At 40.3% G+C, this 26,538-nt stretch overlaps 2 protein-coding genes and 1 pseudogene across 4 annotated transcripts; all 3 read left to right on the top strand.

The window, feature by feature from the left end:
• Positions 1-1,936: 1,936 nt before the first annotated feature.
• LOC115676330 (transcription factor bHLH93-like) lies at positions 1,937-4,021 on the top strand. The gene is made up of 4 exons (XM_030599207.2): positions 1,937-2,713; positions 3,051-3,218; positions 3,358-3,525; positions 3,695-4,021. The coding sequence occupies exons 1-4, from the start codon at positions 2,039-2,041 to the stop codon at positions 3,779-3,781; spliced, it is 1,098 nt and encodes a 365-aa protein (XP_030455067.1). The 5' UTR covers positions 1,937-2,038; the 3' UTR covers positions 3,782-4,021.
• Positions 4,022-10,271: 6,250 nt separating this feature from the next.
• LOC115676327 (auxin-responsive protein IAA9-like) lies at positions 10,272-12,361 on the top strand (annotated as a pseudogene).
• Positions 12,362-19,155: 6,794 nt separating this feature from the next.
• On the top strand, positions 19,156-26,538 carry LOC115676376 (auxin-responsive protein IAA9-like). Of its 3 annotated transcripts, none has more exons than XM_056311498.1 (7): positions 19,156-19,349; positions 20,418-20,873; positions 21,327-21,550; positions 21,627-21,853; positions 21,998-22,121; positions 22,981-23,042; positions 26,160-26,538. In XM_056311498.1, exons 2-7 carry the CDS (start codon positions 20,469-20,471, stop codon positions 26,195-26,197), a joined length of 1,080 nt encoding a protein of 359 aa, XP_056167473.1. In that variant the 5' UTR covers positions 19,156-19,349; positions 20,418-20,468; the 3' UTR covers positions 26,198-26,538. The 3 variants fall into 3 exon arrangements, with proteins under 3 accessions (XP_056167473.1, XP_030455137.1, XP_056167472.1); XM_030599277.2 differs by having other exon boundaries at positions 20,410-20,873; XM_056311497.1 differs by lacking the exon at positions 19,156-19,349 and adding an exon at positions 19,401-19,681 and having other exon boundaries at positions 20,410-20,873.

The following is a 26,538-nucleotide window of genomic DNA, read 5'->3' as shown; positions in this document are numbered from 1 at the left end:
GACGTTATAGAGAGTATTGTCCAGACCGTTGAGAACATAGTTGCGACACAGGAAGTCAGAATGATTCCATGCATCCACAGCAGCAAGATTTTCTTTATTTGTCTCTCCAACGTCCAATTTAGGACCATCCTCATTGAGGAATCTAGCCAAGTTCAAGGTCGTGAGATAGAACAACATCTTTTGTTGCCATCTCTTGAAATCCGTACCATTGAACTTTTCTGGCTTTTCTCCGTGATTCGGAATAGGATTAACCGGAGTCGAAGCCGAAGCCATTTCTGAAATATAAACACAGAGCATATTCACGAACAGAATCGGAAATATATGACTATGAACAGAATCGATTGGTCATGAACAGAATTGAGAATTTCAATACGAACAGAAATGAAAAAATTTGTTCACGAATAGAATCGAAAAATTGTAACGAAAAATTGTATGAACAGAATCGTATTCTGAATACGAAAATTTCCGAATATTGTAATAGAATTTCGACACAAGCAGAATTGAACGATGTGATAGAAATTCGGCAAAAACTAAGCGAACATACAAAAAACAAAGGTTCGACTTAAAGAAACGGCAAACCGATATTGGACAGAAAAACTCAACGAACAACACATAAGAATATACGAACAGAACCGAAGAAAATTCGTCTTAAGATTGTTGTTCGGCTAAGTTCGTATATCAGAGATTAAAATCAAACGTTAGGAAAACTAACCTGAAAGCAGTACAACCAAATAAGCAGAATGTTGATCCGAGCTCAACGAATTAACGTCGTGTCCTTAAGACGAATTTGGCCCCTCAATCAGTACCCGAGGATATTGGACAATCGTCTCCCAGGATAGAACGGATCTCGTTCCTCCGAAGCGGTACGTATTCGGAGGACTCCAACGAACGCAATTTTGCAGAACAATCGCACCAAATGACAATGATGAAGTGAATATGCGTAGAGTGCGTCAGGAAAAAATGAATGCCACGAAGTGATATCTATTCCGAACTAAACTGTTCGGTCTTATTCAAGTGGCGAAAAATGAAGAGTTGCGAATTTTTGTGAATAGTAGCGAAGGTTCACTTGAACCGGTTCGGTTCGTGAACAGTCGCGAAGGGCTTTGGTTTTCCGTTCGGGCGAACCGAACCTCACGAACAGACATGTTTATTTGTCCAAAAAAAAATAAAAAAATAAAAAAATTCTAAACAACATGTCTGTTCGGAAAAAATAAAAACCGATAGAGAGTGAACTCGGAACCGAACCGAGCTGGCCAGACGGCGGCGGCGGCGCGTGGACCGACCTAGCTTGACGTAGGTCCTCTCTCTTTCACAAAAGTGGGGTACCCCTTGGGGCCCAAATCCATTTGTGGCGCTCATATTCAACCCATCTCCCATCTCTCTTCTACCCTATGTGACACTTTCACCCACACACTTCTCATTCAATTCTATGATTTTGGTCCAAAATCCCAACATGCCACACCTCATCAAACCCAGCACCAGCATTAGAGTTTAGAGCAAACATGGTTCTTATAATGGGACCCAAACCCAGCAAAATTTCTCTGAAAGAGACGGAGAGGGACGTTCTTTCATCCCCATTTCCAGAGAGAGAGAGAGAGAGAGAGAGAGCCCTGGCCGGGCTCATACAAAGAACCTGACAGGGCCTATGATGGTATTTTCCTCCCATCTCTCCCCCGCTTCCGAGACACACATGTGGGTCAAAGTTTGCAGAGAGAAACACTGAATTATTGTATTATTCACTTTGTTTGATTGCATATTTCGGTGAAAAAGACATCAAATCACAGAAACTCACACGAGAGAGAGAGAGAGAGAGAGAGATGAAAAAGCAGATTCCATTTCAATCTTAGACTAAGGGGCTAATAAATAGAACGTAACGCATGTTATAATGCATTTCTAATAATTAGGTGAATGCGCCTATATATACATCCACTTGGTACCAACTTCTTCAAATCAAGGCATTTCTTGCCATTAGCTCTCTCTTAACAGACAAAAGCAAATCAGCAAACACACTCCCACACAGTCTCACAGAGAGAGAGAGATGGAGCATTACGAGCAACAGGGTTTCTTGGAGGAGCTCTTGGTGGCTCAAAGAATGAGCCACAACCACCCATTTGAGACCATCCCCACGGAGATGAACGAGCTCTTCTCCAATGCCTGGGCTTTTGACCATCACCGCTTTGACGAAAACTCATCTTTTTTCTCTCCCTCTCAAGCCTTCTCTGCCTCTCCAAGCCTTGACCAAGATGACCTCAACAGCTTGTGTTTCCCATTTGGCAACGAGTATGCTTTCCTGCAACAACCCCACATGATTAGTGACTCATCCTATAGCCCGGTCACAGGTCCACAGTTCACCGACTCATCTTACAGCCCGCACGAGATCGATGCTGGTGTTCAAGAAGATCAGTTCCCACTTTATCCTTTGATGGAGGAAGACGAACCAGGTCCTGTCCGGCTTCTGACAGTGGCAGATGATTTTCAGAGCCTATATTTACAACAAGCCACTTGCAAGGTTGAGCCTGTACATCAGGAATCTCCTGAAGCGGCAGCTCCTCCTGTAGTGTTCAACATGGGCGGTTCCTGTCTGGAAGGGAAGAGCAGGGCCAAGAAGCAGGAGGGCCAACCTTCCAAAAATCTGATGGCCGAGAGGAGGAGGAGGAAGCGGTTGAACGATCGCCTCTCAATGCTCCGATCCATCGTTCCCAAGATAAGCAAGGTATGTGATTCAGATTATGCTAATGGATTTTTATGAAGTTACACAGTGACTGAGTGGAGAAAATAATCTTACGAGCTAATAAAAGTATACATATATTTATATGGAAAAACGCTGGATTATGTACCGAAGCCGGTATACAAATTGATTTGCAGACCAATAGGGCAGAGTTTTGTTGGTTGAACATGACCCACTTGTTTGAATGCCAACTTGCAGTTTATTAATCGATTCTGTTAAAAGTTCAACAACTGTTCATGTTGAGTTTTTGCACATGTACATGAGAGACAATGGACTAATTGAGTTTGATATTATGATGTACTATCTTCTGTTTGCTCTGCAGATGGACAGGACATCGATTCTTGGAGATACTATAGACTACGTTAAAGAACTTCTTGGCAAGATCAACAGTTTGCAACAAGATAGCGAACTGGATTTGAAGCAGTTGAATGTGTTGGAGCCTCTCAAGGAGATGAAGCCAAATGAAATGTCGGTCAGAAACTCACCACAGGCATGCCCCGTTTCTTGTGCTTCTTAAGTAACATCAATTTCGTGAAAATTTCAGGACTTCAGTTCGAAGTTAGCCCCAACAAAAATTTCAAGAAATCATGGGTAAAAAATTAATTTTTCTTTTTTTTTTGCCATCGCAGTTCCAAGTGGAGAGAAGAAATGAGGACACAAGGATTGATATTTGCTGTGCGGGGAAGCCAGGATTGTTGCTATCAACCATATCCACCATGGAAGCATTAGGGCTTGAGATCGAGCAGTGCATTATTAGCTGTTTCAATGACTTTGCAATCCAAGCTTCCTGTTCAGAGGTACAGAGACGAAACCCCCCAAAAAAACAGGACAAACAGTTCAAGATCCTCCAAGTTTTACAAAAAAAAAAAAAAGTTAATTTACATTGATTATGTGAATTCAGTTTTTGTGGGTCCAATAATTCTTTTTTTTTATTTATATATGGGGTTTTCCCTTTTATGGGAACAGGGATTGGAGCAGAGAATTCTGGTCAGCCCTGAAGATATGAAGCAAGCTTTGTTCAGGAATGCAGGATATGGAGGGAGGTGTTTGTGATGGCGGAGGATGCTCCTGCTTTTAGTACTTGAAAATGAGTTTTGGGAATGTGAGGCTCTAGTGAGACTGAGGCTAGAACTTTTTTTTTATTGACTAACAGAGCAGTGTAATGTCTGTTTCACGTGGAGATGGTGATACAGAAGATTTTTAACTTCTGATTTCCTGTTAATGGGCATGGTCATGAAGATGGTAATTTTCATAATTGAAGTGCTATAATGACAAAACAGCTGTTTGCATTTATCTGGGGCACAATTCTTTTAATAGATGTTCATATCTCAATAGTAAATATTAACCTCCTACTTTAGCGAGGCGAAATGGCCAAATTTCGAAATCGGCTTACATTTTCCCGATAAAAACGTGCTTAATCAATTGAAAAGCGAGTAAATTTTGACGTGAGGAGAGGAGATGAGAGGAGATTCGTCGAGTTACTAGAGACAACCCATGTGAAATTTTCGATTTTCCATGCCATAAAACAAAAAGGACAGAAAAAGATGTAAGCATGAAGGACTCGGTCCAGAATTGGCGCATGATACATTGAAAGCAATAGATGACTACAAAAAGTGCAAGTCCAAAGTCCTAAAAAGTTTGGCCAAACAAAAAAAAGTCCTAAAAGGAATTTCAACCTCCTTATAATGACATCTTTGGAAGCATCAATCTCATATTAGTACATGCCAAAATGCATTTAACTTCACAAACAAATAGAGACTTGAATGATTCAACTGGCAGGCCCCCTCATTCTTTATATATTCATCACTCTTGTCTTATCTTCCATTGCTTTTTGTATTTTTGTTCTCCTTTTCTGATTGGTTGAATGTCCGCTCCTAATGGGTTGGTCTGATTGGTGACTAAACTAATGGCCAACCAGCTTTTAGAAGCCTAGAGTTTTTGAGAGTCTATTTGATTGATAAGATCTAAGATGTGGCCTCACTTGCAAAAGAAGATTTATGAATATTCATGTTACTTAAAAGCAACCAACATGAGGAAGAAGCTGGGAATTTTCCCCCTCGGCAATTCAGGAAGCTGCCGAGATAACTTTTATTTGAAGAACCATTACTTTTTGCGTCCAGAGCTTATCTAACACAAACTTTTACAAAGTGTGAAAGATTTGAGGAAAAGGGGTACGACTACCTAACACAAACTTTTAAGATTAGAAGGCTGTTTCGTCTTGATAATACGCCAAGCGTTAGTAATTGTGAAGACCCGCTCTTAACAGAATTTTGGCTGCAACTTATTTAATCGGTACGTTGTAAGTTACCAACAATTTTATGAATATATAGACAGTTACTGAATTGCTACAAATTATCAACCATATCCGCGAATTATCAATTTTACTTGTGTGGCTTACTAAATCATTAACTTTTATAGAAAATTACTAACTTTTATTTGAGCTTACTACCAACTTTTTTGCAATTGTTTCGAAATTACCAATTATTCTAATAACTTATTAATATTTATTTGTTAAAGTTACCTACGCGTAAGAGTTGTTAACTCTTACGGAAAGCACCAGCTTAGGGCAAAAGGACACTACAAGTGCCATAAGTTGTGTACAGAGGACACTTTGGTGCCATAACTTTTTTTCGGAACACTTTGGTGCCAAGTCGGAGGAAAAGAGATCACTTAAGTACCAATTTGGCCGGAAATCCGACGTGGCATTTTTTATTAATTTTTGACGCCGACGTGGCTCGCCGGAGGATGAGTCAGCGTGTATAGTCAGCATTTTTTTATTTTAAATAATTTTTTTCCTTTTTTTTTCCTCTTCTTTCCTTTTTCCTTTCTTTTCTTTTTTTTCTTTTCTCCCCTCGCCGGCCGGTTGCCGGTGGCCGGCCGGCCACCGGCGAAGCCCAGGAAGGACTGGGCGAGGGCGGTCTTGCCCATGGCCAGCGAGGGGTGGCCTCACCAGATCTGGGCAAGGCGACCCTCGCCGGCGACAGGCGAGGCCGCCCTCGCCGGCCATGGGCGAGGGCGGCCTCGCCAGACTGGGCGAGGCGACCTCGCCGGCGACCGGGCGAGGCCGCCCTCGCCCATGGCCGGCGAGGGGCGGCCTCGCCTGTCGCGCCGAGGGTCACCTCGCCTGTCGCCGGCGAGGGTCGCCTCGCCCGGATCTCGGTGAGGCCGCCCCTCGCCGGCCATGGGCAAGGCCGCCCTTGCCTAGCCCTTCCCGGGCTTCGCCGGTGGCCGGGCAGGCTATTGGCAACCGGCCGGCGAGGGGAGAAAAGAAAAAAAAAAGAAAAGAAAGGAAAAAGGAAAGAAGAGGAAAAAAAAAGGAAAAAATTTATTTAAAATAAAAAATGCTGACTGTACACGCTGGAAAAAAATTATTTAAAATAAAAAATGCTAACTGTACACGCTGACTCATCCTCCAGCGAGCTACGTCGGCGTAAAAAATTAATAAAAAATGCCACGTCGGATTTCCGGCCAAATTGGCACTTAAGTGATCTCTTTTCCTTCGACTTGGCATCAAAGTGTTCCGAAAAAAAGTTATGGCACCAAAGTGTCATCCGTACACAACTTATGGCACTTGTAGTGTCCTTTTGCCACCGGCTTAGATTTGGGTGATTTACCAACTTCTTACAAGTTAATTCCCAACTAGTTTTAGCTTTACTAACTCTTATTTGAGTGAGTTACCAATATCTATTTGGTTGTTCAAAATATCAACGGTTTTAATAATTTACCACTATATATTTGGGGAGCTTAAATTACCAACGCTTACAAGAAATTACCAACTCTTATTTGAGTACTTTTTAGCAATGTTTATTTGATTTTTTGAAATTATTAACTGTGTTTCGGTAGTGTTTTGTGTGTGTGTGTGTGTGTGTTCCGGTAGTTTGACAACAATTACTTATTAAAGTTTCCAAGATGTTAAATTTACAAACTCTAATAGGAAAAGTATTAGCTTTTATTTGAGCACTGCTGAATTGATTGTTTCAAAATTGTCATATGTTTCAATAATTTACCACCATTAGCATATCAACTTAAGTTACTAACTCATCTAGGAAATTTCAAATGTTATTTGAGTCTATTACCGAGGTTGATTAGACTCTTCGGAAATTACCAATCGCTCCTATAGTTTACGAACGTTTATATGTTGAAATTATCAACAAGTTAAAGTTATTAACCCTACGTAATTATCAACTATTTTCAAAACTACCAACTACTCCAGTGCGATATTTGAATTAGTTACCAACGTCTATAGAATGTTTTAAAACCACCACCAAGTCTAATAAACCGGCAACTTTTTTTGTTTTTGCTAAAATAACAAACCGGCAACTTACCAACTGGAAAAAGGTTAATTACTTATATCCAAAATTATCGACTCTTATGTAAATTTGTTATCAACTTTTATTGAATTTTTTCTGAAATACCAACTATTTCAATAATTCACCTACACTAGTTTGGAGAGCTTCCCAACACTTTAAACTTACTACTTTGGGTTAATACTATGAAAAACCTCAAATTTGTGCACTTGTGACAAATTTACTCCAAACTAATATTTTGACTACCAAAAATCCCAAACCGGTACACCTATGACAATTTTTACCCTCCGTTAGTTTCCGTTAAATTTTACTGACAAATTTCTAAGTTGGATGATACGTGACGGGTATACCAATTTAGGATTAATTTTACCCTCCGTTTGTCATGAGGGTACTGATTTGCGATTTTTCGTGATATTAATCCAATTTAACAAAAGGTAAATCTATTACAAGTATACCAATTTCGGGTTTTTTGTGGTCAAAAAATTAATTTTTGATAAATTTATCATATGTGTACCAATTTGGGATTTTTCGTAGTATTAACCCTACTACTTTCATGCGAAATTACCAACTCTTTTCAAAATTATTGATGTATCCCGATAATTTACCAACATCCATTTCCGGAACTTAAGTTACCAACTCTTACATGAAAATATCAACTCTTGTTTGAGTCACTTGCCAACTTTTATTTGATTGTTTCAAAATTACCAACTATTTTAGTAAGTTTTTCTTTTTGGTCAAAACTATTTTAGTCAGTTACTTACATTTGTTTGGGGAGCTTATGAACGTGTTGCAGTCAAACAAACATTAATATATAGACTAAAATAAGAGTAGGTTAATTTTTTTTATAAGAGCTAGTAACTTTAACATGCTGATAACATTCGCAAGTAAATGTCGGCATATTATTAGAACAGATGACTTCAAAACTATTAAATAAACATTGGTAAGTCCAATCAAATAAAAGTTAGTAAAGTTACAACTAGATAGTATTTGAGTTAGTAAATCGCTCAAATTATATTGATTATTTGCTTTAAGAGTTAGTAACATTAGTATGATGGTAACCTCGGCAAATTTATACTTGTACGTTCTCGGAACAATTGGTAATTTTAGAAAATTCAATAAAAGTTGGTAAATTGATTCAAATAAGAGTTGGCAATTCACTATGAAATTAGTGACTTTAATACGTTGGTAAGCTACGCAAGTAAATAATGGTAAACTTATAGAAATAGTTGATGATTTAGAAAAATCAGATGTGTCGGCACTCCTATAAAACTATTCGTATCTTATTAATAGGTTACACTTTGAAAAACTATGGGTACTTCCTTAGAATCGTTGGTAACTTAATAGCATGTTACAAGCTAAATAATTAGCCAGTCAAAATTTAGGTATTGATTGGGTTGGAAATGCCGTTTATAGAATTACTAGCACAGAACGATGTTTTGTATTTTCACGCATGGAACTCTAAGAATTCGAGAGGAAACGAAGTCTAAAAGTTCAATGATTGCATATCTAACTTGGTAGTCCCTGAATTTCTGCTAAATGTTTAAAGAGGTCTCTCAAAAAAAAAAAACTCAATGGCCAATCGAATCTTTTAACGATGTCCTTCACACACACACACAAAAATAAATATATATATATATATATATATATACTTAGCCATGTGGGCTATTTGTCCATTGAATAGACATAAACCAAGCCCAATTTTCGACTAACTTGCTTGAACTGAGGCCCGGTTCCTAAATGCAAATACATCTTGATGAATAAGAGGGGAAAGAATTAAAGAAAAGAGAGATAGATCTTGTTAATTAGTATTTCTTTTCACATTTTCTCTCCAAATAAAATATCCAAAATTGCTCGAATCATCAAAACAAATCCCTGGTGGGTGCACTAGCAATCCTCTGGACTTTACATTTGTCCGTATGATCATAGTGAACCTCACTAAGGTAGGTAAAGTGCAAATTGAAGAAATATAACACTCCTCATGAACCAAATAAGACATGGGCTTTGGTGTATTGAGGAATTGAACCTGCGTCGTGTACATCATCCAGACGCACATCCGATGATGGACCGAGAGTTCGAGGCTAGAGGATAGACAAATTTTTTTTTTTTTTAAATCTCGTAAAGTGATTTCTTGACCAATAGTCCCTTAGGTCCGCCAATGTGCTAACACAACTGATTTTGTTCCCCCCCCATTGGCTAGTGCATAGTGATGGAGAAACGTGATAGGCTGAGTAGTGATTTCATATTCCTACCCGAGGCCTTTAAAATTTGGCTAGAGGCCCGATTAACACGTAGTCGAACCCTAATTGTCGTACAGCCCATCATGTTAGGGGAGATCGGTTCAAGGGTTGGTAGATTTCAGACTTGGAATCTAGAACCTACTTTGTTAGAACTGATTCCCATATATTTGAAACCTGAGACCTACCTTTTTTGCCCTGGAGCCATCCCTGAAACCTACTTTGTTTATTTGGTCCGGTTTTAGGGTCTACCCGAGAATCTACTTTTCTTTTGTCCCCTTTTTTGGTTTCATTTTTTTACAGCACGACAATATGAGTAACAAAACGATTCAAAGTAAAAGATGAACGAGGGCAAACAAGCAAAGAAAGTCAGGAACGAGCGAGGGTTGCGAGGCTTGAACAAGCGAGGAGGAGAGTGAGGCGCGAGCGAGAAAGAGTTGTGAAGTGTTTGAGTGAGGTTGGAGAGAATAGAGAAAAAGAAAGAGATAAAGAAAAAGATGCCACGGGAAAAATTAGGGTTTTTAGACTTTATGAAACCGGTTCCAAATTTGGTCTGGTTCACAGGTGGTTCTTCACTCTGAACAAAAAACCAGACTGGTTCTAATGAGGATCTGGAACCGGACCGATTTTCAGGGGTGTCCGGTCTGGTTGCTCAGCCCTACCTCATGAGAGTCCAAGAGCATCTCCATATCTTTTTATCTTGCTTGGGGCAGATGTTCTCCCTGTGGTTAGCAAGATGACAGTGAATCTAATCTTCAACTTTTTTGCCTTGCTTTTACTTTGACGTCTTACGAATTATCCTCACCGGCATCTTATCATCTCACTGATTATCCTCACTGCCATCTTCCTAATTATCACTGCCCAACTCGCTGATTGAGGGTTTGGGTAGTGCAGAGAAAGAGTGTGTTTCGAGAGAGAGAGAGAGAGAGAGAGAGAGAGAGTTAGCTAAGGACCATCCATGTGGTACAAAGTAACAGAAGCTTATTTTGCTGTCCGATGTGAACCTCCCCGAGCAATGTCACTTTGCTGGCTACTCCATCATCCTTGGAAAGAGTATGCCGGAATGCCGAGCTGAAAGAGCGTAACTACATGGGCTCGAGCGATTATCCTGCAGAGGATAGTTCCGTGGTTCCCGCTGTCTTAGACAGTTGCAAGATCGCCCTCGACCTGAAGGCTATTGAATTGAGGCTCGGACTTCCTGGATTCCAGTCTCCAGAAAGAGATGCAGATTTTCGCGCCCTAAGCTCGGCGAAGCTTGAAGAGAAGCCCTTCTTTCCTTTACACCCTTCAAGTGATGGTGATTACTCTTCACAGAAAAATTGTTGCCTCAGGCAATAAGAGAGGCTTTGCTGATGCTATGTCTGGTGCTTCAGAGGTGAATCGACTGCTTTAATGGATCTAAAAGTCCAGGGTTGGGACCAGACATATATTCCTTCATCCAAGGAAAAACCATTCTGGCCTTCTAGGTAGTAAACATTATTTCTTATCACTTCACACTTTAAAGGACATGCTTCAAAGACTGAACTTGCGAAAAGGAGTTTCCTCACGAAACTAGTTTCCGTAATTGCACTCCCAGTGTAGTCTTTTTTATCCCCTTCCCCGTGGGTCTTTCAATGACCGTGTTCTTTCACCGGCAATTCGAAAATCTTCCATCCCTTACTTGGGAGTAGTCAATGCAATGTGAGACGTAGTAAAGGGCTGGGGAGTCCTTCGTTCCAACCTAACAAAGGAGGACAAGTCGCTTGTTGTCTAGGGTGAGTACTCATTAGACGAAATCTTCAAAATAGCGTAAGATGCGAGTAGCTAGCAAATAAGTAAAGAACAATTTCAGCGGCAATCTATTTTTTTAAAATGCTTTTGGCATATTTTTACTTTCGTTAAATGTTGTCATGATGGAAAATCAAGTGACCCTGACAGCTTCTCCAATGAAATTCCACATTCCTTCTCATTTCAATTTGGGAAAATGAGAAACAGCTATCGTAATTCTGCAACCTTCCAAAGTTTGTTCCTGGATTTCCAGAATTTGATAAAAAGGCAGGCCGCCAGGCTTTGTTTTCCGATGCAGTTTGGATTTCCTGGAAAATCAAAGCCAAAGCTGGAAAATTCTCGCTGAATGAATGCACCTTCCTTCTCCTGTTCCTTCACCGATGTGCTGATAATGATAAGAAGCTATACATATGCTGGCAAAGTTCATGGCAAAACGCGAGGCAAACGTCGTGCGGTCACCCCGGCCGTCTCCAAACTTAGGACTGAAAGAATAGCTCAGGCCTTGAAAACTGCGAATCTCCACCAACCAAAGTCGAAGAGATAGCAAACCTCACACGTAGACCCGTCAAATGAGCATGCCGGATCTAAGTAACCCGTTTTGACTCATTTCCATTTAATGCAAGTATAGTGATTATACCCAATTCGACCCATATTGTTAAAACACTTTCATATTTAACCCAAATTACGGAAATAGTGCAGAATCAGTGAACGTGAGATCGAGTAAGGATGAGAGACTCATAGAGGTGGATTGTGTATAAGTAAGTTGACCCATTTAACACTCATATTATCTTCAAACTCATTTATGACTCATTTACTAATATAACTAACTAATATAACAACTCAACCCATCATATATGAATTAATGAATAGGTTTATACCCATTTTGACAGGTCTATTCACATGTTTGCACTAGAAATGCCTTATCCTGCCGAGGAAACTCGACCTAACGATGGTTCCGAAAGTAACATTAGCCTTGCACCTGGTCCAAAGTAAGCATAAAGAAGCTATCGGACTTTATGGTTGTCATTGAGCTAGTTATGGTCTCTAATTTCCTTTTCATGGCTGGGCACAAGTTGTAGGTTGGCCACCTATACGATCATTCAGGAAGAATTCCCTAGCTAGTAGCTACCACTTCGAAGCATGCCGGAGAAGTCGACAGAAGACCGGGATCCGGTGCTTTGTTCGTCAAAGTCGGCACGGACGGCACTCCATGTCCGAGCAAAAGTCGGCTTGAGAACGTTACGGGGCGTACCGTGCATCTCACCTGCATCTTTCGTCGTAAGAAATACGATGGGCCGGATAGTAATTGCGCATTCCTATCCTAGAGGCCCAATTTGAACATGATTGAACCCTAATTGCTGTAGGGCCCATCTATGGATGGAACTCTAGCCCAATAATTGGAGGCAACATCCCGTAATATCTGCTCACGGGGGTCCAAGAGGATCCCTCAAATCTTCTCTCGCTTTGAGCAGATCTTCTCTCTATAAAGAAGATAATTTAGCCATATCCTTCGATCTTCCCATCATCTTCCATCGAAATCACTACAAAAAGACGTCGGATGATAACTTATAATAACAGTAACTTCAATTGAATACTATAGATAAATGGTTCGACAAGATGTCAGCTATTTTTACTTATGAATGAATGTTATCGTCGCACCCGGTGAGAATTAATTGGGTGCTTGATAAGTCTCGGATAGTCCACTGACATAAAAAAAAATATTAGACGAATAATGTTAGTATAAAGGAAATAGTACATGCGATGAGTAAGGCAAGTAAATATGTTAAAAAGAAAGTTAACCCACAATAGATGTAGAAAAGGGTTCGAAATTACTTTAATTGTTTCATGATAAAATTAATGATTTTGTGGGTCAAATTAAAAGTTACGTGAAGTTTCGAGTCCAAATTGAAAACCAAAAAAAGTAAAAAAAGAAAAGAAAAGGCGGTACACGAGCTTCGGCATCATAGGAATGAAAAAGTAAGAATGTAATTGATTTTGTGGTGCAAATTTTTCACAATTTTGAGATGAATAGGAGGAACAGAAAGGCAATGATGATGGCGTGCTAGTGGCGCTAGCGGGAGGGTAATGTGTCACGGATGGCAGGATGGATGATGATGATGGTGATGATGATGGTGCTGTCGCTCCCCCCCATACGAGTCCATCATCATCATGATGCATGGCAATCGTGCCACATGCCCATGTCCATGTCCATGATGTACTTTTTCGTGGGGTGTATCTTCTACGGATCCGAGCGTGCGGACTGTTGGTGGTAGTTATTCGATAAAAATAAGCAAAAAAAAAAGAAAAAAAAAGAAAATAGAGGGTGGAATCATTTGATTTGCTGGCAACTGGACTTCACGAACCACCTGGCGCGCGTGTCGCCACTTTTGCCCCCACACCCCGTCACTTCCATCTCCCCTCCCGGCACGATCATTGCACTTCTTATGCCTGGGTCCCACTCAAAAACATAATAATAATGATGATAATAATGATGATAATAAAATAGAAATACATCGTACCGTGCATGAGCCTTTCGATCACCGACCGCTCCTAAGTAGGGAAAATTAACAAAAAAGTCCTAAACTTTTCGTAATTGTGCCAATTCAGTCCTAAACTCTTTTTTTTTTATCAATTCAGTCTTAAATCTTTTGCAATTGTGTCAATTCAGTCCATCCGGCCACTTTTGGCCGCCCGACGCTGACGTGGCAATTTTTAATAATTTTTTGAATTTTTTTTTATTTTTTTCTCTTTCTTTTTATTTTTTTCAACTATTTTCTTCCCCGGTCGCCGGTTCGGCGACCAGCGAGAGGCTGAGACCGGCGAGGCTAGCCCTCGCCGACACTGGCGAGGGGAGGCCTCTCCCGGCGATGGCGAGGCCTCGCCAGATCTGGGCAAGACCTCGCCGTCGCCTGGCAAGCTTGACCTCGCCCGACCATGGCGAGGCTCGACCTTGCCCGGCGACGGCGAGGGCCAGCCTCGCCCATGGCCGGCGAGGGCCAGCCTCGCCGGCCTCTCGTCGGTCGCCGAACCGGCGGCGACCGGTGACCGGAGAAGAAGATAGGCGAAAAAAATAAAATAAAATTCGAAAAATTATAAAAAAAATTATTAAAAATTGCCACGTCAACCGGCCGACGCCCACGTCAGCTCCGGCCGGCCAAAAGTGGCCGGATGGACTGAATTGACACAATTACAAAAGGTTTAGAACTGAATTGGCAAAAAAAAAAGGTTTAGGATTGAATTGGCACAATTGCAAAAGGTTTAGGACTTTTTTGGTAATTTTCCCCTCCTGAGTGATAAAAGAAAGAAGAACTCTGTCTTGTTTCTTTTTCTTATTTACCTTTCTCCCGTATGTATAGAACCGAATCCGTTCACTCTCTAGAGAGGATCACGCATCCTTAACTTTTCCGGGAGTCTTTCATCGGTGGACGGTGGTTGTGAATGAATGGTTGATTTTCTTTTCAATCTTTTCGACCTTGGCTCATTAGGCGCAAGCCAGGAAGCTTGAGCAAAAAGAACTGCTTGATTTGATTGGATCTCAGTAGCCCCGAGACGATCGTCTTAGGGCGATTCTTCAGTTGACGGGCGCGCCTGTTGCACTCGCGGTCTCCAAAAGACGAGCAGTGAAAACCGAAAAAATCGATAAAAGCACTCGACTTATCAAGGTTGATCAAACAAAATCGACTTACTGAACGATGTGTCTAGTTGCTATCGACTGTCGGATACGCCTTACTCGTTTATTTCCCCACACTCACGATCCGAAACATCACTTACCAAATCGATTTCCATGGGCCAATTTTAGTAAATCCGTGTAGAAATTGAGTGTGGAACGTAGAGATCTTTTATGGACCTGATCAGATCTTTAAAAGACTCAAGGAAAGATAGGGGAATGAATCTCTGGTGCAGTGAAGGGGTCTTCCCTATAAGTTCTCTTCATAATTTCTTCTCTCCCGGGAAGAAAAACAATAAGAGGAAACTTAAGGGAAACCTCGGGGCGGAGATAATAAACTTCACGTCAGCCTCGATCAGCTACCGTCGGACAAGCGGATGTAATAGCCTCTCACACTTCGGGTGACAAAGGTGGAAGCTTTGCTTCGTACGTTGCCAGGGCTAAGTCAACCAGCTTGCCGGCTACGTACACCTGGTTGGTGGTACCTTAGTACTAAGTTGACGCTTTAGTAACTTAGTTACCCGAAAAAGACCCTTAGCTATAACTTCACGTGTTGGTGGTACTTTTGTACAGAGGAGCGCGTGGTGGTGGGGGTGGGGGGGAAGTGCAGAGGGGGGATGGGGAAGAAGAGGGAGTTACGCGTCGCCATCGTGGACCGGCAATCCAAAGGAAAAAAGCCGCTTTCTTGTCTCCCCCAACGCACGATTTGCCCTCCTGTTTTTCCTTGTCCCCTTTAACCTCCATCCCCCCCTCTTTAATGCCCCTCCCTCCTCCTCCTCCTCCTCCTCCTCCTCCTCCTCCTTCACTCTTTCCCCCTTTCCCTCTTTTTCTCTCCCTAATCCTTCTTAGGAAAACAAATTAAAGATTGCAAGGAAAATATATATTTTCTTTTTTTGGGTGTGCATAAGATACACCTAGTAAAAGAAACACGCATCGTCTTAGGGATCTGACTGGAGCGGCGATCGACCGGTGCAGCTGATTCGATTGGGTTCGATAAAGATGTTCGATTCGGTACATTGATTGGTGTAGCCTTGTTCGATTAGGTTAACCTTGGTAATGCGATGAGGCTTTTGAGATCGTCGATTACAGGTGAAGAAGTGAATTAACGCGGTGAGTAAGAGATTTTGACAGCCAAACCCGAGATTAGTTGAATGCATATTACACGGGCAACGTCCCTAGGGCGAGAATGAGTTCATGGGTCAAGCTCTTTATAGAAATTCAGGCTAGGGCAAAAAATGGCTCGGATCGACATAATACGGGTCGGTTCGAGCCAAAGGCCTTTCTACCTATTTTTAATTTAGACAAAATCAATTGCTTATCAAGGTTTAAAGCACCAACATTCAATTATCAAATAATTAATATGGAGTTCCTTAAAAATTCATAGTATTGATTAAACGAATTGTAAATCGCACAACCATGCTTTATCATAGCATAACTCTATATTCCACCAGAGTACAAAGTTTAATAAGTATAGTTCAAAAAGCTCTTTATTAACCGCATGTTTTAGGCCACTTTCTAAATTCGATCGCTAAAGCCACATTATTTTTCGATTCCATTTGATGTTAGATCAACGGATAAATATTATCTATGGATTTACTATAGTTTATGACTTTTTTGACAAAAGCAAGCATTCGAAGATCTAGTGATGTTTTCTAGGTTACAACTTGATCCGTACAATCAATTTTCATAAGATTTGATGAGTGGACACAATCACATGTCTAAAATCCCTTGGGTAAGACCGAGAACGCTAAACTTCACATGACCTCAATCCAATCAGGCATGATTTTGCTAACAAGCACGCGATTTTGCTGATACAGGGATGGGGTGAGGCTAGAGAGTACTAGATCTGGGATTCGAACCCATGAGCACTGTACACATATATATAGTAAAGAGGAGCAAAATCCAAAAAAAAAACATTAAACATAATTTTGACATTAGGAGTTATTCAACACGTACATTTACGCGGAGCTAGATCTCAAAAGGCAATAATAATGCACTAAACTCAGTCCGAACAGTGAACTTGGCAATTCTTGAAGAGGGTTCATTCAAAGATTAGACACAATTGCGACGCATGAACAAACTTTCTTTTCACCTCCCCTTAATGGGAAATGCGTAACTCCACAAGAGCTTCATGGTGTTGTTACGTTCTGGGGAAAATTTTAAATAAAGGGTTGAAGTGGGGACCGTTTTCTCGATAATCTAGTCCCAAATAAGTTTTGATACTTTTCGCGTTGTTTGTTCAAGGTAAGCAAGCCGCGTTGGAAAGCATTGTCCTCGCGAGACCTCATGAAAGATGCGTGCAAACTGCACGAAAGATGCGTGTGAGCTCCACGAGCTCGCCGCCCGGTAAAGATTTCACCGGTCGATGAGTTTGCGGGTCTTGTTTGAAATTAAATTTGCCACTTCAATGCCTTATTTAAGACAATATCCACTCTAGACCATCTTTTGAAAGAATGGCCCAATTTCAGACCTTGATTTGAAATTTCCTCACATTTTTGCATGGAAAAATAATGTCAAAATATGCTTCTAATTTCGTATATACTCCGGGTGGAACCCTCTTCTTATTTATTTTTTTTGGGTGCAAAAAGGGCTAAAACCGAATAAAAAAATTTAACTCGTAAATCTACCGTCCCTATTTTATTACCCACTAAAACATTTAAGTAACTCTCTAAAAAGCAATGAGAAAAATTTGGTGGTCAAGCGCTTATCAACTTCGAGATCAACAAGCTAGTCAGTAGGGCAATTTCCTTTCCGAGAGTAATGTCACAATTTAAACTCCCGCTCAGCAGTCTTCCTATATTTTTAAGCAAAGCTGGATTTGCTATTATCAAATTTAGTTGGCCTACACAGCGTGTGATTGCAGTTTTGGTGGTGGGATCTATTTCAATTGGTACATGTTAGTGTGAGTGAGTGGGGAAGGGTATTTTGTTTTTTCTTCTTTTTGCCCCCCCTTTTTTCTGGTGGAAATAAGAGATAATTGGTTTTCAAGTAAACATGGGGCAAATGAAAAATAAGAAGGGAATCTTCATGTTTAAGATAGGAAAGTAATGAGTGGGAGTGGTTGAATTTGATATATATATGGCCAGACAACACCGAGCCTTTCTTTTCCCCCTCCCCTGTTCCTCATTATCTTCAGGCTATTTTCTTGTTCTTTTTTTTTTGGCATTTATAATGGGAGAGGAGAATCTAATCTAATAGTTTCTCCCCCAGTGTCATACATAGCAATTGGGTCATCTCCGAGTACTAGAAAGGGATCGAGAATTCGGGATCGAGATCTCTCAAACTCGATCCCCATGCAGTTTCTCGAGACCAAATCGTAAGATCGTGAATGAATTTTTATAGATTCCTCGGATCGGGCGTAATTTGGACACGGAAGTTAGCTCGGGATATCCACAGGCAGGACGGGTTTTTTTTTTTTTTTCCTTCCCATTTGGGGGTAAGTTGGTCTTTTGGGGATCCTATACCCATGATGGAGTAGGGAATCATTGCCCAAAAAGTGACAGACATTATTTTTTTTTTATGAACCCTTATCGACTTATCCTCATTGAATAATTCTTTGCCTAAGATTGACAGAGAAGTGTAATTGATTCGGACGTCTCATGTGCATCTGCCACGAGTCATGAAAGCAGAGAATTTTGGCACTTTTTGGAATTAAAAGATTGTCAAGTGTCGGTTTTCCTATTTATAGAAACTTTAGGAATATTACCCTCATGCAATTTCATGCACGAAAGCTAGTAATTCTTTGAAGACAGGAGGATCCATGATGAAAGTCAGAAAGCAACCATGAATTAGAGGGAATTCATGGGGAGAACACAGTTTTCAAGCCTCGGTCGAATTTTTAATCTTTCGATCGATGCAATCAGAGTTACGAATTCATAACAACATGAATATGGGAACTTTTTGAGCAGACTAACTTTTTCCCCCTTTGGAAAAATGGTTTTACAGAACATGGGCATAGAAAAAACATCATTGAAACGAATAAAAACGAAAACGAGATAATAAAAAAAAGGATCAATGCGACGAAAAACATCAAAGTGGGCACCCGGGACAAATTTACCTCCCGTTAGTTTCCGTTAAATTCTGATATCAAATTGCCGAGTTGAATGGCCCGTGGCAGTTGACGGGTGTACCAGAGTGTACGGGACTATGGTTTTTCGTGCTGTTAATCCAATTTGACGGGAACTAACGGAGGGTAAATTTATTATAAATGTATAAATTTGAAGTTCATGGTTATCATGAGTATATAAATTTGAGGTTCTTCGTAGTATCAACCTCGTCAAAATCGACAGTTCCGAGGAAAAACCAATAATATACGGAGGGCATTTTGGTCAATTGGTGGGGGAGAAAGAGAGAGAGAAGGGGTGGAGAAGAGAAAGGAAGGGGTGTGTTTTTTGTTTGGGGCACATTTTCCTCGAAGCGTGTGCATATTTTAATGCTAGGAGAGGCTCAAACATGGGACAGCAAAACTGAAGCCCTTCTGCTTTACTTCGTGTGCCAAATGGAGGGTCCTTAGCCTCCTCTCTCTCTGTCTCTCTGTCTCTCTCTCTCTAGCTTGCTCGGAGCACACTCCTCCTCTGTAGTCTGTACTGCCCAGCAGTCCACCTCCATCGACCCTTCTTCTCCTCCTCCCACCGAAATCTCGTCAGGTGAACGTCTCTCATTCTCACCTCACCTTCGCTTTGCAAAGTCCCTGGCTTTCCTGAGCACGAGCTCTTCCCTGTGCTTTTCTTTATGTGGGTGTTCTTTTAAGCTCCGCCCCGGCATGTCGCTCGCCCCTTTCTGGAGCTGTGTTGGGCTAATTTCGGTTTTTGCGTGGGGCTCTGTTGCTTGATCGCCCGGTGAATAGCGGAGAATGGGGGGAAATTTGAAGTCTTTTTTCTTTCTTTGTTGTGCCTGATGTGGTTTCGGTGGAACTTTAGGCTCTGTGGCCGATGCTGTTTCTGGGATACAGTTCCGATGACATGGTATTGCAGTGGCAGTGAGTCTCTGTGTAAAGGTTACGTGCTTGTGTATGTTTATCTAGTGTTCAAAACTTTAAGGAACCCAAGATCCATAGATTTAGCCTTAAGGGATTTTCTCTGTGTGTGTGGAGATTCTCTCTTGAACTGTCTTAACGAAACATGGTTGTCTTCTTTTTTTTGAAATTTCTTTTCACTTACATATTTCATTGATAATCTGCGGTGGTTGAGTTGCTAATTACCCCAGACTCAGCTTCCATCTGCCCCTTCTTTTGAATTTTAGTTTGACTGTGGAAAGGTTTTAGTAAGTTGACGTTTTTCTGGGTTATGACTTTTGTGCCTCTGTGTTATGGTATCCACTTTCTCTGTTCTTCGCATATTCTGGGTGAATCGAGGAGCGTTTGCAGTGCGAGGATTGTTCAATATGATCCTGTTGAAGATAATCTATGTTATCGCTTAATATTGTCAGCAAGCATGAGTGATCCACTTAATCGGGTTCTGTGACTGTTAAGTTTAATTGCTTTCAGCAAGGTTTAGTCAATGGCATGAATGGTGGAGCGGTTTGCTACTCTCGTGATGCATCAATTATATCAGGGACTTATTGTCTTGACTTTGCTTTTTGGTTTGCAAGACAAGCATTGCCATCTATTTCCAAATGTTTCCTATTTTTGGTTCGATGCATTTAATTTTGTGGGTTTTATAGACTAGTCCAGATTTTTCAGATAAACTGACATGACGATGTTTCCAGTTTCCTAGGTTCTTTAGCACTCCAGCAAGTCACGCGATAAATAGAAATCGAAAACTTTGATGTCCCCACCACTTCTTAGTGTTGGGGAGGAGGAGTGTCAAAGCAATGTCACTTTACTTGCTTCTCCGTCCTCCTTGGAAAGTGTATGCCAGAATGCTGAGTTGAAAGAGCGTAATTACATGGGCTTGCGCAATCGTCCTTCAGTGAACAATTCTGTTGTTCCAGCTGTCTTCGACGGTTGCAAGATCGCATTTAACCTGAAGGCTACTGAATTGAGGCTCGGACTTCCTGGATCCCAGTCTCCAGAAAGAGATGCAGACTTTTGTGCCTTAAGCTCGGCGAAGCTTGACGAAAAGCCCTTCTTTCCTTTACACCCTTCAAATGATGGTCACTATTCTTCGCAGAAAATTGTTGTCTCGGGCAATAAGAGAGGCTTTGCCGATGCTATGTCTGGTGCTTCAGAGGTGAAGTGACTGCTTTAATGGCTCTGAAAGTTTAAGTTGTGGTCAGTTTGGAAGAACCTTTTAATTTCTCTATTTCTTTTTGAATTTTTTCAGAAACCTTTTGCACTTTTGCGGCAATGTACTTTGTTAATTTGTTTCTTGACTGTTCTTGTTTTTTTTTCTGTTAAATGTTGTTGGGATTGAAAATCAAGTGACCTTGATAGCTCCTGCGGCCTTCTAAAATGAGAAAAATGAGAAATAGCTATTGTAGTTCTGTGGCCTTCTAAAATTTGGTTCTAGTTTTCCAGAATTTGATAAAAAGTTGGGCCACCAAGCTTGTTTGCCGTGCAGTTTTGATTTCCTGGAAAATCAAAACAAAAGCTGGAAAAGTTCTTGCTGAATGAATGCACCTTGATTCTTTGTCTCCCGTTCCTCTACTGGTGGGCTGATAATGATAAGAAGCTATATATGCAGGCAAAGTTCATTGCAAATCCAGAGGCGAATATCGTGCTGTCGCCCAGGCCATCTCCAAATTTAGGTCTGAAAAATGGTTCTGGTCTTGAAAGCTTCGGATCTAGACCAGCCAAAGTCAAAGAGATACCAACCGCACAGGAAGCACCAGAAAAGCCCTATTGTACCAAGGAAACCCGACCTAACGATGGTTCTGGAAGTAATAATGGCAGTGCACCTGCTCCTAAGTAAGCATAAAGAAGCTATCAGACTTATGGTTTTGATTGACTTAACAATGGTCTCTAATTTCCTTTTTCATGGCAGGGCACAAGTTGTAGGTTGGCCACCTATAAGATCATTCAGGAAGAATTCCCTAGCTACCACTTCGAAGAATGCTGAAGAAGTCGATGGAAAACCAGGATCTGGCGCTTTGTTCGTCAAAGTCAGCATGGATGGCGCTCCATATCTGAGGAAAGTTGACTTGAAACATTACAGTGCATACCAGGAGCTGTCTTCTGCCCTTGAAAAAATGTTCAGTTGTTTCACTATAGGTGAGATATGTCCGTGTATTGATCTGATGGCAAAGAATGAAGTTGAAGAAAGAAAGAGTTGTGCACTTAGACAAATTGTTCAAGTGTCTTGCCACATATGCTAATAGTTTTTCCAGTTACTTGTATCTTTTTCCGTCGTGTCAGGTGCTCTGGGCCGGGAGATGCTAAGTGAGAGCAAGCTGAAAGATCTTTTGGATGGAGCAGAGTATGTTCTGACTTACAAGGATAAAGATGGTGACTGGATGCTTGTGGGCGATGTTCCTTGGGAGTAAGTTTTCGTCCTCCTACACTTTGCTTCTCTGCTACCAAATCGTGATTTGTTGCTATAATTAGTCTTTGTAGGCCCACAGGCCTTGTATACTTGTAGTTTATCCTGTACAAATCACAACCAATGCAAAGTTAAATATAATATCGAGTACAGAAAGCACTGCTATGAAGGGACTGGTACTACAATAGCTGCATAAATTTCCTTTATACCTTTTTTGAGTTATAAGTACATCATTTCGAGGTTTTTTTACTTGTATAGGTCTGTTTTTGTATTTGAATAAAAGAATCTCAATTTGTTTCAACATGAATTGACGTGCCTTGTTTACAACTGCATAAGTGACATAGCCTAACTTGAAATACAAGCATTTTTTTTATCAGAAACGTGTAGTGGAGACTGCCTCAGTCCCAAGTCCAAAAGCATGGACACAACAAATTATAAGGATCGTTGCTACTTTGATGCTTCAAAAAATTTACTCAAGGCTAAATTATGCGGTGGCATCTATTTTCTTTAGATGGATGAGAAATAAATATTTCTGTTTCTTCTAAAGGTGCTTTGCTGTTAGCCTGTAGGAGTTGGTCTGATGTCTACGTCACTCAAATCACTCAATGTTATTCCTTTATCCAGTCCTTTCACCGCAAGAATGTAACATCAACTTTTGCAAAGCATTTATTTTGTTTATTTGGGCTATTTTTTGTGAATACCTGTCTGGTAAAAAGTACTTGACTATAGTTTCCCAGTATATGTCACTAGGTTTTATTTGGCCTCATGTTTTTTTGTTTTATGATTGGATATGCTAAATCTTTGCCATGGTTACAAGGTTGGCTTCTCCTATCTGGCTCACCCTTGAGGTTTGTGGCAGGATGTTTTTGGACACATGCAAGAGACTTCGGATCATGAAGAGCTGCGATGCCATTGGACTAGGTAGGCCTTACTTGTTTTAAGCCATCTTGAGACAATGTAGTGTATGAGTCATAGCATTATACAGATCTGATCACGTTGACATACTTGAAAATGAAGAGCAAGTACTACATATGTCATTTGGAAGGGCTGAATCGAACCACATCCCCCTTTTCTGCCTATAGACTGATGAAATGAGAAACATATACCAATTAAAAAAGGGCGTTCCACTGCACAAGGCTCTCTGCACTTGAGGGTTTGGGGGAGGGGTTGATGTACACAGCCTTACCCTGGTTTCCACAGAGGCTGTTTTTGTGATTTGACCCCATGAACTCAAGCCACAATGTAGTAACCTTTTACTGCTACACCAAGGCTTGCCCTCTGAAAATCTTATACCAATAGCTGGACTTTTTTAGACTGAAATTTCATAAAGAAGGATTTGATAGTTTTGAAAGATTTACCACCAAAATGGTAGCGCGAAAACTATGCAATTAAGCCAAGGCCTTACAGTTTAAGGAAGCATCAGTGCCTGTCCCTTTTTTTATTACTTAGTTTGCTGCTTACTATCTTGAATGTCAAGTACCATCTCTCCTCTATGATTTCCCTTGCTGGGGGAACTATCCTGGGAAATCCTCTTTCTCTTACTTTCTGTTCAGACTGAAATAGAAAAATATTGGGTTGGTCCTCCATTAGTTTGATCTCGGAAGCATCTAAAGCCTGGTTTTCTTCCAATCCAAGGACTCCAACATTCTTCTTTCCTTCAAGAATTGATCGTACTATAAGCAGATGACTGACCCTTTCTTAACGGAACTCCATCAATCAGTTGTATTCTTTTTTCCTTGTATTCTTCCTTGCTTTATTATGGAATAATAGTGGAAGCTATCAAAAGAAGAAATAAGAAAGAAGCCATTATAGTCAAAGAGAAGAATGCTGTACGACATGATAAATAAATTTATGAAGTTCTAGAAGGTGGAAACATATAAAATATTCTCGAGAAAGTAGAGAAAGAAAACCAAACACAAGTTTGGTTTCTAAAAACATTTTTTGCTTTTGGTTTTCTGGAAAAGTCTTTGGTGCCTAATTACCAATTTTCACAACGACTTGTTTTTCATGCTTTCTCTACTTATGGTTCGAAATGGGTAGGAGACGTAAGATCTTCCCCGAAAATAGTTCTTTTTTTTTTAAGTTTCAAACAATTTAAACATTTGGAATTTGCTGGTTTTCTAAAAAACCATTTTCTGCTTTTTGAGAATTTGTAATATTAGAGGTTGTCAAATTTTTTTTCCTAATCAATTCTGCTTTAATGAAAATGAATACTTAAGGATGTTTTTGGTTCATGAGATGTTATGAAGATTTCAATCTCTTTCCTATTTGAGAATGAAAACCATGGAAGAAAAAATTCATTTGATGACACTTTGGAAACAATTTCAAATATACTAAGGATTTTCACCTTTGATTCTTGGAAAACGAATGTACTAGTTCCAATCCGAAATGAGAACAGTTCTCATCTTCAAAGCTTTGTTCTTAAACAATCAAGGAGCAACTCCAACTGCCAAAAGTTCTTATTTAACTGGCTTTCGTGCAAATAGAATCAACGCATTTCTCAGAGAAGTCTCCTTTGAAACAAGTCCAGCTCTACTTCAGTTGATGAATTTGTGGTTTAGTTTTCTTGTACGTGGGCTTTTCAATATTACACTTCTACTCTGGGTTCTTGTTGATGTTGTCATCTATGAAGCTTCAATTCTTGAAGCTTTTGAGGTTTCATACTTCAGCTTTGATTGAAATATGAAGCTTCTTTTGAGACTTTATTAAGCTTCCACGAAGCTTCGCATCCAATGGTAAGGAAAGAATACACATATTTCGTCGATGTAAGCTGTGGATATTCTTATACATTTGGCTGTGAGTTTAAAACATCCAACTTATTAAATTGGAAACCATCTTATTGCAACAAACACAAGAGTTAAAGAATCGTATTCGTGTTTAATCTTCTATTGTCAAAAATCATATTAGGTTCACGCAGGTAGGTTCCAACATTAGATCTGTTCTTAGTGACACGTTCGTACTGATAATTTATATTAGATTTGATTAACAGATGGATCTGTGTCACTATCTTGGCATATTTTGTACTAGTTTGTCGGAAGAAGTAGAAGAAGATGTAGGGGTTTTCTTTCTTTTCTTTTTTAAAAAAACACTTAAGACAGTGGGGGCCTAAGTTTGGAAATCAATTAGAAACCAAATGCAGAATATAGTCGTGAAATCTCTCCAGAGGCAAATGTACTCCAGACTCTGAATGTCAGGTAAAGATAGAGAAAACGACTCCGTAAGTCATGGTTGAGGGCACGTGGTTCCTCTTGAAAACAATGACACAGGTTCTCTGATTTTATTATTCTCTAACTTCATGTTGTAAATGATGCTAACAAAACAATTTTTTTAAAATTTTTTTATAGTATGCTAGTGGCCTGCCTGAGGTCTAGAAGAATTATCATTGCTGTAAATGCAAGTGGAAGACCAATATACTTTACAAATTATTGTTTAATTGTCAGTAATGAGAAAGCTTGCCTTGATTGAGGCCACCTTGTAGATTTTCTATGGCGTTATATCTTGGTAAATCTTTGAATTTATCCGAATTCTCACTTGTTTATGATGCTTGGTTTATGTGAAGCTTTCGTTTTGTCTCACCGCATTGAAGCTGCCAGCATCTGGGTATGCTTAAATACAATACCCAGTGCTTGTGTAAGATGATGCTTTCTGCTCACCAGCTTAACATCATCATGCTTGCACGTGGCGGTATCCTTCACAAGTTTTTTCAACTGAAGTGAGATAAATTTGTTATTTTTCCATCCCTTCGTCTCCAAAATATGTTGAATGAATACTAATTAAATTTAGGATATCTTATGTAAACCTGATCTCTTCCACGTTGTACATTGAAACACGCACTTGGGATAAGGGGAAAGTCGGCATCTGCCAAATTCACTGCATGGCACAAAACCATTTTAGAATTTTGTACTTCCAGATTTGAGATCGGATCGGCAGAATTTGGTGATGTCCCATCATCCAAGTCTGTGTTTTGTTTTTGTCCCTAGATTTCATGAAGAAAATAAATCTCTCTCACTAAGAATCTCTCTCTCTCTCTCTCTACAGCGCCCAGGGCAGTGGAGAAGTCCAAGAACAAGAACTAGCTAACATTGCTCGTGATGACAGTTATCATCCGACAGTCCGTGGGGTGGAATTTCGGCTCAAGATGAAAAGTCACTTGAACCAGAAAAAGATTGAAAGTTGACAAGTAAGATATCAGATCGTCTAATGACCGTGTATGGCTGCTCTACTCCGTAGCTATGTAATTCCTTTCACTTGTGAGGGACTCAAATGTCCCTCGAACTACGTTTCTACTATAGTTTATGCAGAAAAAGAAAAAACTGTCAAGACTTGTGTTTAAGACTTTCTGAAGTATGTCCTGCTCCTGAATTTCGAAAACCCTGTAAACCTGTCCGTTCTTAATGTCTAAAAGTGTGTTCTGCTC

Source organism: Syzygium oleosum, unplaced genomic scaffold (assembly GCF_021117445.2).
Source record: "Syzygium oleosum isolate NSW1041296 unplaced genomic scaffold, Sole_v2.1 Sole_v2.05, whole genome shotgun sequence".
Taxonomy (NCBI): Eukaryota; Viridiplantae; Streptophyta; class Magnoliopsida; order Myrtales; family Myrtaceae; genus Syzygium; species Syzygium oleosum.
This window is presented reverse-complemented; position numbering and strand designations above follow the sequence as displayed.

Excerpts from the sequence above, each read along its gene's own strand:
- LOC115676330 (XM_030599207.2), top strand. The coding sequence starts at position 2,039 with ATGGAGCATTACGAGCAACAGGGTTTCTTGGAGGAGCTCTTGGTGGCT. Across the intron at positions 2,714-3,050 it reads TCGTTCCCAAGATAAGCAAG|ATGGACAGGACATCGATTCT; the intron begins GTATGTGATTCA and ends TTTGCTCTGCAG. Across the intron at positions 3,219-3,357 it reads CGGTCAGAAACTCACCACAG|TTCCAAGTGGAGAGAAGAAA; the intron begins GCATGCCCCGTT and ends TTGCCATCGCAG.
- LOC115676376 (XM_056311498.1), top strand. The coding sequence starts at position 20,469 with ATGTCCCCACCACTTCTTAGTGTTGGGGAGGAGGAGTGTCAAAGCAAT. Across the intron at positions 21,854-21,997 it reads GTTCAGTTGTTTCACTATAG|GTGCTCTGGGCCGGGAGATG; the intron begins GTGAGATATGTC and ends CCGTCGTGTCAG. Across the intron at positions 22,122-22,980 it reads GTGGGCGATGTTCCTTGGGA|GATGTTTTTGGACACATGCA; the intron begins GTAAGTTTTCGT and ends GGTTTGTGGCAG.